Here is an 18,294-nt window from a genome sequence, read left to right as displayed (position 1 = left end):
AGTCCAAACCATAACAATTAATAACTCTGGACTATAGTCTGGGGCAAATGGAGAACCCCCCTTGTGAATTATGGTGAGAAGTTTGCATGCAGGTGGAGATAAGGAGCCAGTGTTCAGTAACTAGTAGCAGTGAGACGTGGTCAAAACAATGAATACTGAGAAGCAATTAAGCTGCAGTAGATCTAACTGTAAGTGCTTTAGGGAAGATAATGGTAATCCAGTCCAAACCATAACAATTAATAGCTCTGGACTGTAACAGTAGTAGTAATCTCTGCCTTCCACAGCTTTGAAAACAAGAAGTCTTCTTACTCTAGTCCATTTTATTAAAGACTTATGGAATTCTAGACCGCCAATTCATCCATTGATCTAGCATCCATGTAGTCCTCCCCCCTCCCCTAAAGAAAAAGGTGAATTGTTGGGCATAGGGAGGGAGAAAGAAATATTGGACATGGTGATGGGAGAGGTGTGAGGTACAGATGCATGGGGAAGAGAGAGATGAGAGGGAGAGATGTTGGATGTGGTGGTGGAGAGGGAACAGTGGGACAGATGAACAAAAGTAAGTGTAAACCTCATATCTTTTTTTTCTGTTTAAACTACAGTACTTTGTTTTGAGGACTGTTTCTTTAATGTTTTTATAGACTGTGTACTGTACAGGATCCGAGTTGCATACAAATTCAACTTAAGAATGGTATAAAAACAGAACTCGTTCTTTACTTGGGAACGGCTCGTAGTTAGCTAGTTATCTTTTTCTGGTAAGGGCTCCTGAGGAGCTATCTGAGGAGAAAAAATATTATAATTTTTTTTTTTTTAAACAAGAAATGATGGTTTTATCTTTATATCTAAAGGAGGGAATAACAAAAGTATATAGATATTATTATTATTTTTAAATTTGTGTGTGTGAGAGAGAGAGGGAGAGTTGTGACCTGAGAGGAGCGGCTAAGAAAAAAAACTGAGTATCGAGGGGAGGGGCTACTGAAGGCAGGAATTCCTGCACATGCTCAGTAAGCCAAAGGCTTACTTTTGCTATGGGAGAGCACCAACACACAGGATCAGTCTAAGGACTTCACCAACAAGTGTGACTAAATCTCCCTTACTTGTCTTCGGAGAAAGAGCAAATCTTATTATCTGAAATGCTGATTACCAGAAAGACTGTATATTTTAACACTTTGTGTTATTTTAAAATTAACAAATACAAATTCAAAAAGACTGTTAGCAAACAGTAACATGAACTTAACCATTTATTTGACATTGTTGCTGAGAAGCAACATGTGTCTTTTATGGCTCATGGGAGCTCTGCGTCTCCAAATGTCTGTTACTTGGCACTGTTGCTCTCGTTGAACATCAAGTTACGTAAAACAGCCATTTCACTATCAGCCAATTAAAGGGTTAAAACAATACCTTAAAGATACAACTATTAATATATAATAATAATAATGTTAAACATCCATAAGGCTCCTTTTATGAAGCTGCGTTAGCAGCTTTATCGCACACACCTTTTTAGTGCGCGCTAGCCAAAAACTACTGCCTGCTCAAGAGGAGGCAGTAGCGGCTAGTACTGCCAGCAAATTAGCACACACTATTATGCGCATTAAACCGCTAATGTGGCTTCGTAAAAGGAGCCCTAGACCCATTTTGCTGCAAGAAGTTAAAAAACTTCTTAAGATCAGCATTGTCATCCATTTATGAAAAACAAGAAAACAGTCACAAATACTCCATATGTTATAAAATTATTATTAAATGGATGGAACTCCACCAATAAACTATAATATGGGGAAAATTAGCTCGCTTGATTAAAACTTAGCTCTGTAATAATAATTAAATATAATATATGTGAATATTTATTTAAGAACTAAGACTCAGAACATTTATAAGCAAACTGAAAATTTATTTCTTTTAGAGGAAGATTAAGCATAAAATCAAGCAGGTAGAGCAGTTGGACAAAATTTATCTAAGGTTAAATGATTAAATTTAATCACAAATGCTGGTAGAAAAAGTCTTTAGAAGGCTGCATGGCCTGGTTGGAGAGCTAAGCACATGGTTGCAGGAAGCACATGGCCTGGAAAAAGGTTGTAGCTTGGTCCGGAGGAAGAGAGAAGGCAGAACGTGTGTCTTTATAGCTATGGCTGGCTTGAAAACTGGACCCATGATGCATAGCAATTGTCCCATACCTGAGGCTGGCATCGCATCCAATCACAGAGCAGGGCATCGCATCCAGTCATAGAGCAGTCTTTCAATTCCCTCTGTTTCTAGGTGATGTTATGATTGAATTACAATGACTTAAAATGGTGTCCCAATACAGAGTATTGTTACCATCTTTGCTGAATGTGGTGTGAATCTATATCTGAGTGGTTTAAAATGGAAGATCCCTCTTTTTTTAGGCAGATGAGGTCATCTGATTGAATCTTCTTTGAGTGGCTTAAAATGGTGTGATGAGCTTCTATTGTTCTTGCAGACTGGAGTAGTCCAGAGATGAATTTGGTGTGAAGAGATGCTGGCCTACATCCTGTTCCATTGATACACCTTCTATTATGGGGTAGTAGAGTTCTGTTTAGCTCTGGTATCCACCCTAGCCATGTCTTTGTCTTATCTTTTTTTTTTTTTTTTCAAATTATCTTTATTAACAACTGCAAAGGAACATACAACCAGGAGCAGATTAATCATAAAACACTGCAGCCAGAAAACAGCATGGGAGACTATGCTCAATACATAGGTGTACTTCACACTTGCTGAAGGCAGATGGCTCAGTCTTTCAGAATAACTCCAAGTTAGAAATCACTTTCAAAATTACTCATTTAACTTAAATTCAAATAGAAATTCACTTTAGTATAAATCCATAATTTAAATCACATCCTGTCTTGGGTCAGGCAATAATTCCAGCAAACAAATAATTTACCTCCAACAAAACTAAATACATCCTGCTATATATTTTAACTCCAAGCAGAATTATAAAATCATTTCATGCTACACATAGATCAATAAATTTTTTTCATATTTCTCCCATCCCACATCCGAAATTTAATAAAGTAAACTATTGAACCCTCTGCTCTCCCAATTCCACACAAGTCAAGAATAACAGCATTATATAAACTCAAATTTCAATGGACCTTGGCTCTTATGGCCCCTTGGATAACCATCCATTTAAAACTAAAATAGCTCTCTCCCTTGACCTTTCAATAACATCTCTAAGGGCCTGATGTTTAAAACTGTGGTGCTAGAGACCCACCTATATGCCTCTCATGGCCATGCCTCTTTTTCAGTACTATGCTTAAAAATTTACATGTGTCTTTCCTTAGCAAAGCAGCAGATGAATCCAGAGACAAGTGAGATTCTCGTCGTTGCGTCTACTGGATGTGCGCCGGATGGTTCTACATTATTTGGGGGTGACTAACGACTTTCGAAAGTCGGATCACCTATTCGTCTTATTCGCGGGCAAAAACAAGGGTATGGCTGCTTCTAAAGCTTCCATTGCTCGTTGGGTCAAAGAAACTATTGCTTCGGCTTATTTGTTGACGGGGAAGCAAGTACCGGAGCAACTTCGTGCTCATTCGACTCGAGCATTGGCTACGTCGTGGGCGGAGTCAGGTGGTCTGTCTTTGGAGGATATTTGCCGGGCGGCTACATGGTCGTCTGGGAATACCTTTTCGAAGCATTATCGTTTGGACGTGGCTGCCCGTGCATAGGCTAGTTTTGGCGCTTCGGTGATTGCAGAGGCGGCATTGGCTTCCCACCCAGTTTGAGTTTGCTTTGCTACATCCCACTTGTCTCTGGATTAATCTGCTGCTTTGCTAAGGAAGGTAAAATTATGTTCTTACCTGTTAATTTTCTTTCCTTTAGAAGCAGCAGATGAATCCAGAGCCCCACCCCTGTGGACTATCTGTCTGTGTGTTAGGCTGAATTATTTCAGTTGAGGTATTGTTGGTAATTGCATTCTTACATTTCTGATTTAAACATTCACTACTGGAATGAAGTTTTTTTATTTTGGATGCTCATTATCCTATCTCGGGATGCTTGGGCAAGGTGCATAACTGAATAAACAAGAGGAACACCAGGCTATAAGACCAACTGTTAATCAGTTTCTCTATCTCCACCTGCTGGTCGAAGTGAGCTATCCCACTTGTCTCTGGATTCATCTGCTGCTTCTAAAGGAAAGAAAATGAACAGGTAAGAACATAATTTTACCTTATAGAATACTGATTAGGAAGATGTGTGCATGAAGGCAAATTGTTGCCAATTAGCATCAATAATTGTTAGCAGCCAATTAATGGCACTGATTGGTTAATTATTCAATTAAATTGTGTGAGAAAATTGGACACATACCCAAATTTGCATGTGCAATTTTAAGCATCATTTATAGAAATGGGAGATTATAATGCAGGACTAAATTCAAGATGTATCTCATTGTTCTGAACTATGTCTATATCAGTCAGGAGAGCTTATCTGTAATTATGTCAAAAATTGAATTTTTGCTGCACTGTACATTGTGACCTGATTCTTCAACTACAGCTCTTTTCTTGGTACAGAAGCAGAGACCCTTTAGCCTGGCAGTGGATGTCGGCTGTGGGACAGGACAGAGCACTCGTGCCCTGGCACCACATTTTGAGAAAATGGTAGGAACTGACATAAGTAAAGCCCAAATTGAAGAGGCCAAACAATCTTCGTCTGCCTCCAACATTTCATACTGGTGCGTTGGCTTTGTTTTTGGGGGTTTTCTCTGTGACCTTGGATTAGTCACCAAACCCTTCATTTCTTCAGGTACAAACATACATTTTAAGAACCCCAGGGGCAGTGGAGATAACATTCACCAAATTTGTTTCAAACTGTTATGCTTAGTTTTTAATACATTCCATCCCATTTACTTACTTAAAGGGCCTTTTTTTTTTCCTTTTTTAGACGATCAAGACAATTGTATTCTTCCTGACAGAATTATGTGGTTTTACCTGGTGGATTTCAGTTACAGTCAACTTAGAAATGATCATTTGGGTCATTGGATCATAAGGTGTGGAATGGAACTATGGTTCATTGAAGCATGGTTTCATTAAACAAATGTGTGCTGGGTTGGAAAGGATTCATGGTGGGACTAAGGTCCTCTTTTACTAAAGTGTGCTAACCGATTAGCACGCGCTAAATGCTAACGCGTGCATGTTAGTCTATGGACGCGTTAGCGTTTAGCGCATGCTAATCAGTTAGCGCACCTTAGTAAAAGAGGGAATAAATTTATGTATTTTAATTAATTATTTTAATTGTAACTCACATCAGGCTTATTTAATGTGGTATAGCATCATAAAGTATTATACTTGAATGAAGCTCACCTGGAATTACTGAACAGATAGAAGATAGATCATTAGATAAGGCCAATATGAGATGATTCTGGGTTGATAGGGAGAAGTTGAACCAGTCCTGATTTTACTGAATCCTGCATTTCCCAGTGAAACCGGCATTATATGCCTGTACATGCAACAGATAAAACAGTATGGTCTCATCCTGACCCTGATAACTGTGAGTTATCTTATAACACTGTGTTTATCCCATGTGTATTTAGTAATTGGCATAGAGGTTTAACACATTCAGATCACATGTTCCCTTGAATGAGGCTTTCCCTCAAAAGAACATAAGAATAGCCATACTGGGTCATCTAGCCCAGTGGTCCATCTAGCATCTATTATAGAGTAGTAGTGGGTGAAGCCCCTTCCTATATGATTGATTTTATTCTGTTTTTCCATTCAAAAACACTCTTGAAGCTCTAAAGCCTTGTTGACTTTCCCTACGGTGAAGGGTTGTAAACTTAAAAGATATCATGATCGGATGCTTTCCTATCAGGCTGCAATTTTTGTAACTTTCCTCAGTTTCTTATCTTCAGTTTAGACAACTACTGAAAACTGACTTGTTCTCAAAATTTTGGGGCTCTTAATTTTGGGTACTTTATTCATTATCTGTAGTATTTTTAGTTAATCTTTTGTAAACCGCATAGAACTCAAAGGTAATGCGGTTAAGAAATAGATTTTATGTTTATGTTATCATGCTTCTACAGTAGCCAATCCAGGTCACAAGTAACTGGCAGCAACCCAAACAGTAGAAATATTTGATGCTACCAATCCCAGAGCAAGCAGTAGCTTCCCCCATGTCTTGCCTCAACAGCAGACCATGGACTTTTCCTCCAGGAACTTGTCAACCTGTTTTAAACCCAGTTACGTTAACTGCTGTTGTCACATCCTCTGGCAACAAGTTCCAGAGCTTAACTATTCTTTGAGTGAAAAAATATTTCCTCCTATTGGTTTTAAAATTATTTCAATGTAACTTTTGAGTGTCCCCAAGTTTTTGTAATTTTTTGATAGAGTGAAAAAAATGTGTACCCTTTCTACTCCATTCAGGATTTTGTAGACCTTGTTCATATCTCTCTTCAGCTGTCTTTTTTCCCATGCTGAAGAGCCCTCATCTCTTTAGCCTTTCCTCATATGAGAGGAGTTCCATCCCCTTTATTGTCTTGGTAACTCTTCTTTGAACCTTTCCTAACTCCACTATATCTTTTTTGAGCTACAGTGACCAAAATTGAACGTAATACTCAAGGTGAGGCCACACCATGGAGTGATGCTGTGGCCCTGAAGCAGTGGTCTCAAAACTCAAACCCTTTGCAGGACCACATTTTGGATTTGTAGGTACTTGGAGGGCCTCAGAAAAAAATAGTTAATATCTTATTAAAGAAATGACAATTTTGCATGAGGTAAAAAAAACTCTATAGTTTATAAATCTTTCCTTTTGGCTAAGTCTTAATAATAATATTGTAATTTATAGCTAAAGAGACATATGATCAAGAAACTGTTTTATTTTACTTTTGTGATTATGGTAAACATACCGAGGGCCTCAAAATAGTACCTGGCGGGCTTCATGTGGCCCCCCGGGTCGTGAGTTTGAGACCACTGCCCTGAAGTGTCTTTTCACATTTGTCTTGCAGTTTAGAATTATTAATTACATATTACTTAATGTAATCAGTAAAAAATTTGGAAATTAAGAGTCTGTTTTACAAAGTTGCGCTAGCAGCTGCCGCGCAGCAACAGCCCCAAAGCCCATAGAGATTTAAAGGGTTTCGGGGCTATTGCTGTGTGACTTTGTAAAGCAGGCTGTAAAACTTTTGAATTAAAACAGTGTTTCTGTAGCAGTAATTTAGCAAGTACCCCATTTTTGTCTTTATCTACCTTTATAGCAGTACAGCTAGAGAGGGTTATACTATCTCTCTCCAGCCACTATAGCTGACTGCAGGAAATACGACTGATGAGAAATTTTGCAGTTTGAAATAAGCAGACATAATGGATCTAAAAGCAATACTACCTTCTGTTGAGCAGTCTATGACTCAGTAGATGTCACCTCCAAAGGGCAGATTTTTCTGTAAGGAATGGAGCTTTGACGCTAGTGAAAGCACCTGAATCTGAGTCAGCTATGAGGTTATAGAAAATCATCGAAAAATACAGAGGAATGTAAAAGAGAATTATTTTGCTTCTGTTTTTCCATATAAATGTACAAGAAAAATTAAATTTCATTATCACCTGTCCCAGTATAGAAATGGGACATAGCTGATGCCATCTCTCTTTCTAATATCAGTTCAGTATCTTTAGTACTTAGTTTGCAAAATGTCTTGTGAATTTTTAAATAAATGTGTTCACATCTAATATAATAAAATGCTAGGCCGCACATGCGCACTCAAAAGTCGTGTTCCCTGATCCGTCGCGGAAATACGAGTGCGCATGCGCACGTTTTACGTCACCACAGCCTCTGCAGTGTGAGCTACTGGAGGGCCCGGTAGAGGTCGGAGTCGCTCCGGGGGAGGGGGCGGCTGCCACAGCAGGATGAAGGCGGTGTGGAGCAGCGCTGGCGGCGGCAGTGTCCGGTAGGGAACACGTCGACGACTCCCCCCTCCCGCTCCAACCGCTGCCGCTCCTGTTTGAAACGGCCTGCTGAGGTTCGCAGCCGGCTGTAGCGAACCTCGCACGCCACTCTCCACATGGAGCACGTTCCGTCTGACGCGATCGCATCAGAGGGAACATGCTACCATATGGAGAGTGGCCTGCGAGGTTTGCTACAGCTGGCCACGAACCTAAGCAGGCCGCTTTGAACAGGAGCGGCGGCGGCGGCAGGAACCATGGATGGATGGAGGGAGGGGAAGAACGGGAGGGGAAGCAAAAAAAGAAGAGCTATGGAGCAGGCAGGAAAGGGGGCTGTTTTGGTGGGAGGGTTGTGCTGAGTGCAGACAGCAATCATGGGGGGTGGGGGAAACAGAAGGTGGCCACGGAGCAGACAGGCATGGCACAACAGGGGGCCAGAGGGAGAGGGAAAGGGGGCTGCTTTGGGGGGAGGGGTGTGCTGGGGGCAGACAGCAATCATGAGGGGGAGGAATAGAAGGGCAGGCATTGCACAACAGGGGAAGAGGGAAAGGGGGCTGCTTTGGCAAGCAGGAGGGCCAGGGAGACAGACAGAAAGAAAGACGCACAGACAGGGGACCAGGGAGAGACACAGACACAAAGAATGACAGACAGACAGCGTCCAGGGAGAGAGAGAGACAAAAAAAAAAAAAAAATCAGACATAAAGACATCCAGCACCCGTTAGTGTAACGGGCTTAAATACTAGTTTACAATAAAAAGCTAAGGAGCAATTCAGAAAAATTATGTATTTTTTTGTGATCAAAAAGTTTCTGTCTTCTTGGCATCTACTGAGTTACCCAGATGCAGTGCAAGTCCTTCCATTCCCTTAAAGCTAGGGTTCTGGCTATAAGGTCTACTATTTACTTTCTTAAATTTCCTTGTAAGTGCTTATTTCATTGTCAGAATAATTCTTAACAATTTTGTGGATCCAAGTCATTTGGGGAATTTTTTTTTTTTTTGTAGGGCAAAAGTAGGGATGGAATTAATGGGCAGGCATTGTTAAGACACTAATGTAGACTTAAAACTTATTAGGAGAGGCTCCTGCCAGGTTAAACCCCATTGAGTTGGCTATTCTCCAGTATTCAGCAGCACTTTTAAGCCTCTGACTACCATGGCACTGTCCACTTAGTTCAAGGGGTGGACCTGGCACATACCCACTTAGCAGTGATAATTAGTCCGCTAACTAACTAAGTAAGCGGGTAAAGCTAGGAAAGCAAAAAGGTTGTCCTGACCTTATCCACTAAGCGAACTGGACACTGGTCTGAATGTCAGCTGGTGCCCATTTAACCTTCTGGGTGAAGAAGAGCGACTAAGATGATAAAGGGGATGGAACTCCTCATATGAGGAAAGACTAAAAAACTTAGGGCTCTTCTGCTTGGAAAAGAGATAGCTGAGGGGAGATATGACTGAAGTCTACAAAATCCTGAGTGGAGTAGAGCGGGTTCAAGTGGATCGATTTTTCACTCCATCAAAAATTACAAAGACTAGGGGGACACTCGATGAAGTTACAGGGAAATACTTTTAAAACCAATAGGAAGAAATATTTTTTCCCTCAGAGAATAGTTAAGCTCTGGAACGCAATGCCAGATAGTGTAGCTGGCTTTAAGAACGGTTTGGACAATTTCCTGGAGGAAAATTCCATAGTCTGTTATTGAGACACATATGGGAGAAGTCACTATTTGCCCTGGATTGATAGCAAGGAATGTTGCTACTCTTTTTGGGTTTTGGCCAGGTATGAGGGACCTGGATGGGCTATTGGGCTAGATGGACCATTGGTCTGACCCAGTAAGGCTATTCTTATATTCTTATATGTAACCACATGTGCCTGGATATTTAGTGCCAGAGCCTGGACATGGCCCGGCATTGACTATCTGGACTTAATTCAGCCCGCAGTTTTCAGCAGCTTAAAAACCACTGACCTCCATGAGCTGAATAGTATATTTATATTTGTTTATTGAATATTTGATATCCCACAAATGCAAAATGGTCAAAGCAGCTTACAAAAAATATAAAATCATCATATGAAAAGGAACACCATTTATAAAAGGACATAGGTTAAATCAAACACTCAAGTGAAAACCAGACAGAGGTTAAATCAAACACTCAAGTAAAAACCAGTTATACAAGGATCCACAGAAACTGAGCCATATATGCCGTTCTCATTCCCAGCCCCACACTCCATAATCAACAGGTCAACAGTGAGAGTGGGGTATTAAAAGCAAGTTGAAAAAAGTAAGCCTTCAGTAATGATTTGAATTTTGGAAACACAAGCTCAGCAGCCAGCACGAAGCTATGGGTGAAGATTGTTTCACAATGAAGGAGACAGGAAAAAATAGGGCCTATTATGTGTGGACTCATAATGAGCAAGTCTAGGGGAGAATCAAACATAGAGGACGAGATGGAGTATAAAGGATAATTGTACCCCCTAAATGCAATTTTGAGTGTTTTGTATTATTTCTGCTATAGCTAACCTGATCTTTTCCTGTGATGTGACTAAAGAAATATGTTTCCTTATGGTTTGTACGGGTATTTATTTTTTTTAAACTATGTGTCAAATCCAATTTATTTATCTTTTTTTGTTCTTTAACAAGTTAAAATTGAATTTAAAAGAAGCTGTGGAATAGGTTCATTTTTTTTTTTTTTTATATGAAATCTGGATGTTATGTCTTGAAGAATTGATGAAAAGAAAACAAATCTTAACTTGCGGTATGGAACATAGCGATAATCAAGTTCTTCTTGCCCATCCTCTTACATTATTTTAGTGTCTCTCCTGCCGAGGAGCTTCCATTTGAAGACAGCTCAGTCGATCTTGTTACTGCTGCTGCAGCTGCCCATTGGTTCAACATTGAAAAGTTTTTGAAGGAGGTAGATCGAATTCTTAAGCCTAGTGGCTGTATGGCTCTCTACTGCTATCAAGCATGTATGGAAGTGCATTACAAGGACTGTGCTAGCAAGCTGACGGCCATCTTTACTGAGGTGAGAGCAAGCAAACACATCATCTTGAGACACAGAATTAACACTGCTAGCTGCAGTCTTCATTCTGCCATTCATTTTTCACTTGGTCTTTTGCAAATAGGATAATGCCCTTATGAGGGTTTTTGTCTCAAATCCCTGTAATTATTAATTTTAAGACAACACACATAATGGTGTATATGTCCCATCACACCAAAGTACAAGAGAATCACAGAATTTTTGTTCCCCCTCTAAAAAGCAAGGGAAGAGGCAGGAAACAAAGAATCATCCTTTTAAATCTAGGTTGGGGGGGGGGGCTGCTGTTTGAGTTTGGGTCTTATTGTTTGTTTGGAGTTTTTACATCTCAAGGTTGAGCTACAATGATTGGTAGGATGCAGGACATGGGCATTAAAGAGTGGCAGGCCTGACAGAGAAGCAGATCACCACAACAGAATTTAATTAATTAAAAATGATATATGAAATAGTTATTTGTAAGAGGTGAGCCTACTTTTTCAGAATCTAGAATCTAGAGGCACGTGGAGGAGGGAGGAAGGAGAGATGCTGAACTGGGTAAGGGGAATTAAGAGAACCGAGCAGAAGCCTTACCCCATCTGGCACTGGCATGCAGCCCACAGGATGTGCCAGTGAACGAAGATCCTGCCTCTTGCCTGGGCCTTGAGCATCTGCGCATGCTCAAGGCCTTCTGTCTCTCGCTCTCTCCGAGATTCTAGGAGATCTCCGAGAATCTCGGAGACAGCGAGAGCCAGAAGGCCTTGAGCATGCGCAGATGCTCAAGGCCCAGGCAAGGGGCAGGATCTTCATTCTCCGTCATGTCCTGTGGGCTGAGTGCTGGTGACAGATGGGGTAAAGCTTCTGTTCGGGCGGGCGGGGGGTTCTGGTTTGAGGGGGGGAGCGATGCTGGTTCTCGAGGGGGGGTGCTCGCAAAACATTCGCAAAACGAGGTTTGACTGTAATTACTAGTAAGAGGAGTAGTAGTAGATACTAAAAGAGAAGAGACACTGAGCAAGGAATCACTAAAAAAATATTTTTAAGTGGAGAGAACTTCAGTAATTTCAGCAGTACCCACTGTTCAAACAACTGCATGTGGGAAAAATTCCCAATAAGCAAGTGCTGCAATTACATCATAAATGTTCTCGCTCTCTATTTTGTGCACTCTTATGTGTCCATAAAACAAAAATAGTGTCTCTATTTCTCTTTGTTCCATGTCCGTTCTCTGTAAGAGTAGCCCTGAAAGACCAATGTCCAACAAAACTGGCTGTTCAAACAAAATGTTTGTGCTCAGTGTCTACTGGTATCCATCATTTAAACCAAAGAACCTATCTGAATGCTGACTTGTAGTTAATAAGTCTGACAAGCAACTCATTTTGAAAATCTGCTTTGGGAACTGATTGAAAGCTCATGTAAAGCATCGGGATCAAAATCCTCAAATATGAAACAGGGCTTACCCAGTGAGAGTTGATCCCCTTCCTTTATGCGAATGAAACTCTGCAAAAAATGCCAGAGATCTAATGTCAGGGATGTGATGACATCATTCCCCTCAAAAACTTTATGTATGAAGAACAAAAAAATAAATTGTTCTTTTGAATCTGTGTTGATAAGGGCACTAGAAAATATACAATTATATGATTACTTCAGATACATATGCCCTAATTCAAATAACATTTTAAATGGGTAATAAATAAAATAACATTTTAAATGGGTAATAAATTAATTAAAACCCTCCAACCCGCCACTACTTTACAATATCAAATACCACTCATTCAAGCCAACTGGTCTGACTGTGTGAATTGTGTGTATCCAAAATTGTTCTCTGTATGCCAGACTTCGGTTGTAATCCCCACCTCTAATGGGAGGGGAAACCCGTTCAATAATATGCCACTTGATATCTAAAAATGTATGACCATGTTCCAAAAAATGAGGCACCATAGTGGCAGACAAAGATTGAGTACTGAGTTTGCTCCTATGTTCAATAAGTCATGTTCTGATAGTTCTAGACGTACGCCCCACATAACACTTATTACAAGGACACACAATAACATATTTAGGGTCGCATGTGATATTCTTTAATTTGTATCTGCGACCACTTCCAGGATGAGATCATTTTATCATAGTACTCATTGTAGCACAAAATTGGCAATGACCACATGAGGAATGTCTGCCCTGAATTCTGGGGTGATTCATTTCTGTTGTAATGATCTCGTTTATTTCTTCAATGAGTAAAAGCTATGCAAGGACCTCTATGGAACACTGAATGTAATTGTAAAATGTGCCAGTGTCATTTAATAATTTGTGCCACCTTATGGGATAAAATCGAGTGATTTAATACACAAACTTGTTTATCCATTGTATGAGTATTTTTATACTGAAGTAGCAAATCTCTGTTAGCATATAGGGCTCGATTATAAGCATTGTTGGTAGGTAGCATGTAAAGGATACCTTTTAGCTTAAAATTTTTTGTTTATTTGTTAGCCTGAATTTTAAACTCATTGCGGAACAAATCTTTCTAATTCTCAAGGATTGTCCTATTGTAAGCGTTGAGGATGACAACTCCCACACTGCAAATAATTATTCTTGTCTACAGTTTTTGTGCCTACTGTAATATGTAAAGAGTTGTCCCGTTTGACAACTAATACATCTAAAAATGAGATCTCAACAAGAAATGTAAATTGAAGATTAACATCCAAAGAGTTTAGCCAAGTCAAAAAATGTTGGAAATTGTCTAAAGAATCAGACCATACCACAAGATGTCATCTATGGATCAATATATGCATACTTCAGTTGCATCCAAATACTTTCCCAGTACTTCAGATAATTATTCATTAAAACATGGAGAAAAGACCTCAGTGTCTAATAAGGGTGCTATACAATTGCTACCCAAATAGACAAACTGATCTCAAAATATCCACTTTGAGATGAACAGATAAGAGGTGAAGTGCGTTTACTTACGCTCAATTCCCTGATGAAGCTCTGTTGTGAAACAGGGAACCCTGTTGGAAACTGTAGGGTTTATTACCAGCGGTGAAGAGTTTGTAGCCGCTGTGTGGTTGGATCACGCTCCACTGTGCGGTTTTGGTCCCTCTTCTACATCCCAGTACTACTTTGAAGATCATTGAGAATTCTACATTTTAAAGATAGTGTGATTTTTTTTTTTGGTGAAACTATAAAACAGTGTATGATATTCTTTGAATTTTTTCCACTTATCTTGGAGTTTTTGACCAGTGATATGTCTGCTCGTCTCAAAGTGGATATTTTGAGATCAGTTTGTCTATTTGGGTAGCAATTGTATAGCACCTCTGGACACTGAGGTCTTTTCTCCATGTTTTAATGAATAATTATCTGGAGTACTGGGTTAGCATTTGGATGTAATTGAAGTGTGCATATATTTTTGGGCATCCTTTCTTGCTTGAGAGTATCTATCTATGGATCAATGCCATGCTTTAACATGGGAGATCTATCGTGAAGGATACAAAAATAGTTCTTCAAATTCAGAGATGTACAGATTGGCTACACTTGGGACCATAGCCGTACCCATGGCCACATCGTGTGTCTGGAGATAACATTTACCTTGAAATACAAAATAATTGTTTGCCAATGTCAATTGAGCTAACTCCATAAGAAAATCTATCAGAACCTGTGAAGGAAGTTGTCTCTTGTCTAAATAATAAAGCTGACTGTTGAAGAATATTTATGTATAGTGTTTTCACTACAAGTCAGCATTCAGATAAGTTCTTTGGTTTAAATAACGGATGCCAGTAGATGCTGAGCACTAACGTTCTTGTTTGAACAGCCAGTTTTTGTTGGACATTGGTCTTTCAGGGCTATTCTTACAGAGAATGAACACGGAGTAAAGAGAAATTGAGACACTATTTTTGTTTTATTGACACATGACACATAATTTTCACAAGAAATAAGTGCATAAAATAGGGAGAGAACATTTATGATGTAATTGCAGCACTTGATTACAGTATTTTTCCCACATGTGGTTGTTTAAGCAGTGGCTACTGTTGAAATTACTGAAGTTCTATCTTTCACTTAAAAATATTTATTTAGTAATTTCTTGCTCAGTGTCTCTTCTCTTTTATTATCTAGTGTGATATATACAAGAGGTTGTTTATTTAGTATTTTACAAAGGCAACATAGACATATATGTGTCTTTTTAAAAAATAGGCTTCCAGATCCAGCTCCTGGAGTGCACAATGCTGTTTGAACTTTATTTAGTTTTTAATGCCAACAAAAAGTACAATACAATTTATATACAAATAATGATAATCAACCAAGCACTTATAATCAATCAGTATCTATACAAAAGATAAAAATTCCCTCCCCCATCCATCATTACCATCAGGAATAATACCAAAACAAAAAATATACCCCCCTCCCGCTCCCAGCCCCCCCAGGGGTATGATGTATGAGACGGAGAGGATGAATGACAAGGTATGGGGGAGGGGGGTTGGGTATGAGAGGTAACCAATTCACTCCCACCAAGCTAGATCCACTTTTCCGTTATTGCTCCTAGGCTTTGGAATTCCGTGGCCCTCAACTTTCAGTTAGAACTTTCATTTAAGAATTTTTTGGTGGCCCTAAAAATGTCCTTTTTCAATTAGGCATTTAACAACACTTGAAGGATTCCTGACAGGTTCGTGTTACTGTTAGATTGCCCTCTTTCATAAAGCCCTGATATGCACTACACTTGTGTTGTATTTGAATGTCTCTTCCTCCTTCCTTTTGTGTCTTTAAGGTTAAGCTGAAATTGTAACCTAGCTCTCCTTTTGTATCTCTTTAGTCCCTGATTCTATTAACTTTCCTTCTGTATTTTTAATAGCTTTATTTGTGATATATTCCGCAAACAACTGAAAACCTGGCTTTTCAGCAAATTGTAGCTCTATCCTTCCCCCCTTTCTCTCCCCCCTTCTACACATAAGTTCATGTAATCCTTTTTCTTCTTCTCTACCCACTATTTTAAGTTCTTGTAAACCATGTCGAGCTCCATTCTCATGGAGATGATGCGGTATATAAACTTAAGGTTTAGATTAGATTAGATTAGATATATTAAATAAAGCTGAATCTTGAACCTTATCCCTTTGTATCTGATTCCTTCTTTTTTCTCCCACCCCTCTCATCTTCCTTTCCTGACTCTGCCTAAAATATGATCCCAAGAGTACCTGCATGTAGCCATAAGCTCTAAAATTTCAAAATGATAAGTGGTGCCAAACACAAATTATTTACTTATGTACCACTTATATCCTAACCAGTTTACATTGAATAGTAATCAGGTACGCTAGGCATTTTCCCTATCTGTCCTAGTGGCTCACAATCTAACTATGTACCTGGGGCAGTGGAGGGTTAAGTGACTTACGCAGGATTCGCAGGATCACAAGGAGTGGTGCTGGGATCAATCCCACAATCTCAGGGTACTGAGGCAGCAGCTCTAACCACTAGGCTACCCCTATCTGAACACAGTGATGGAGTTTGCTCAATATTGGGGGTGCTCAACACTCACTATACCCATAAAGCTGCCTCCTATGCATGTGGCTGACATACTTTTAAATGCATGTATATTGCCATTAATTGCAGAAAAGGACTATGCTGCATGGAAAACAAGCTTATGTAGGAATGATGCTGCACACACAAGGCTCAGAATGGGATGAGGTGACCTAAATGGATGGTCTCTCCCCCTTTTATTGAGAATCATAGTTCCATTAATTACTTAGCTAATGCTCTACAAGGTTATAATGTCATAATGCATTTACAGTGAGGATTAGACCAAGGCAATACATTGTTTACATATTTCATGTGATTCTCAAAGTTACTATCTCAAATGACATCTGAATACATATAATGGTTAATAATAAAGTGATTCCCAATATATACATTTCTGATATGTCTCAAATCTTACTATAGCATGTGACAGTCCAAAGGTTATAATGCATACTCCTTAAGCTTTCTTGATTAGCCTTAAGTCAGTGCCTGCTCAGGCAACGTCTGATTGTTGCCCATATAAGGGATGCATAAACAAGATAAGGAATAAGGGTAAATGTGTGTCAGGTTAATATGTGACAGGAAGGGAGGAGGAATGCCTCAGCATTCTGTCACAAGGTGCAAACCTTGTCCTTGCTTAGAATTTATAGTGGCAGGAGGGAGAGGGAATGAGAAACAGGGCCTCAGATCCGCACACAGGCCTAGATTCGCACAGTGTGCTGACCTGGCCTGTGTTCAGAACTGCCTGTGTTCAGAACCGCCTCTGTGCTGACCCTGCCCGTGTTCTGATGCCCTGGATCAGAACTTATCAGATCTCCATCCCTAAAAGCTTAACATGTGGAGAAAATATTGCCTCCTCTCAACTGGGCAAGACCATATTCAAGATCTAACTGTACCCAGTAAAACTGCTATGGTTTCACATGCAAGAAAGGAACTTCTCTCAGTCCCATGCCTACTATAACACTCCTCTTGGGTTGCAGAGGAAGGCTGGTGGCATATAAATGACGGCTTCCTTTCTTGCATTCACTGGAACAGCAGTTTTGCCAAGAGGAGTCCCAGATGGCTCTCCAGACTACAGCTTCTTTTTGTACCCAGTTTGTGTTTCAAGGATGCAGAGGTTTGGAAGGAAGCTTCGTTCAGTGTTGCACATGCACTGAAGCGAATTTCTTTTTCAAAGATGTTTTGGTGCATGCTAATATGTGGAAAAGAAATTTTTTTGGTATAAGGTTGTGCTGAGAAACCATTTCATTAGCTTACAAAAGCCATTATATAACCAAAGCAGTGAAATAGCTACCATGCTACTAAACTTTTATCAGCAGGCATGGAAGAGTAATGCATAAAGTTGAATTCTGTGACAGAGCAATCTGAATACATTGGGGGTTTTTTGCATTTTGTCTTTACAGTGCTACAATTCCCTGGCTATATATACAAGTAAAAATACTGAGATAGTTTATTCTGAGTATGAAGCAATATTTAATGCCATCCCTTACACAGACAAGAAGAGGTGAGAAAACGGTAAAAATGCATTTTGTTCTAGTTAAATGATATTATAAAAAGTGGTCATAGGATCATTTTTAAGGAGTGCTTCACCTGCAGAAATAGGTTTGTATGAAATTGCATGTTTTAAACCAGGGGTGCCCAAAAGGTCGATCACGATCGACCAGTAGAGTGCAAGGGCAACGTGAGTCGATTGTGGAGCCCATCCCGGGCTCCGCGATAGACTCATGTTGCCTTTGCATTCTCCCTGCTTCCCCAACGCTCAAAAGCCAGGCCCGTGCAGCCATTACACAAGCGTTCCCCCCCTCCCCGACGTCAATTCTGACGGAGAGGAAGTTCCGGGCCAGCCAGTTGCTGCCTGGCTGGCTCAGAACTTCCTCTCCAACACCAGAATTGCTTGTGTAATGGCTTGTGTAATGACTGCCTGGACCTGGC

The 18,294-nt window shown here is 39.9% G+C and overlaps 1 protein-coding gene across 6 annotated transcripts in view; it reads left to right on the top strand.

Moving 5' to 3' along the window:
- LOC117360451 (putative methyltransferase DDB_G0268948) overlaps positions 1 to 18,294 on the top strand; it is a 63,843-nt gene that overhangs the window by 40,319 nt on the left and 5,230 nt on the right. For all 6 annotated transcript variants that reach the window (XM_033944208.1, XM_033944207.1, XM_033944209.1 and 3 more), the window contains exons 3-5: positions 4,521 to 4,681; positions 10,674 to 10,887; positions 17,766 to 17,866. In XM_033944208.1, coding sequence (XP_033800099.1) covers positions 4,521 to 4,681; positions 10,674 to 10,887; positions 17,766 to 17,866 — 476 coding nt within the window. The remainder of the gene's footprint in view (positions 1 to 4,520; positions 4,682 to 10,673; positions 10,888 to 17,765; positions 17,867 to 18,294) is intronic.

This window comes from Geotrypetes seraphini, chromosome 5 (assembly GCF_902459505.1).
Source record: "Geotrypetes seraphini chromosome 5, aGeoSer1.1, whole genome shotgun sequence".
NCBI classification, from domain to species: Eukaryota; Metazoa; Chordata; class Amphibia; order Gymnophiona; family Dermophiidae; genus Geotrypetes; species Geotrypetes seraphini.
This window is presented reverse-complemented; position numbering and strand designations above follow the sequence as displayed.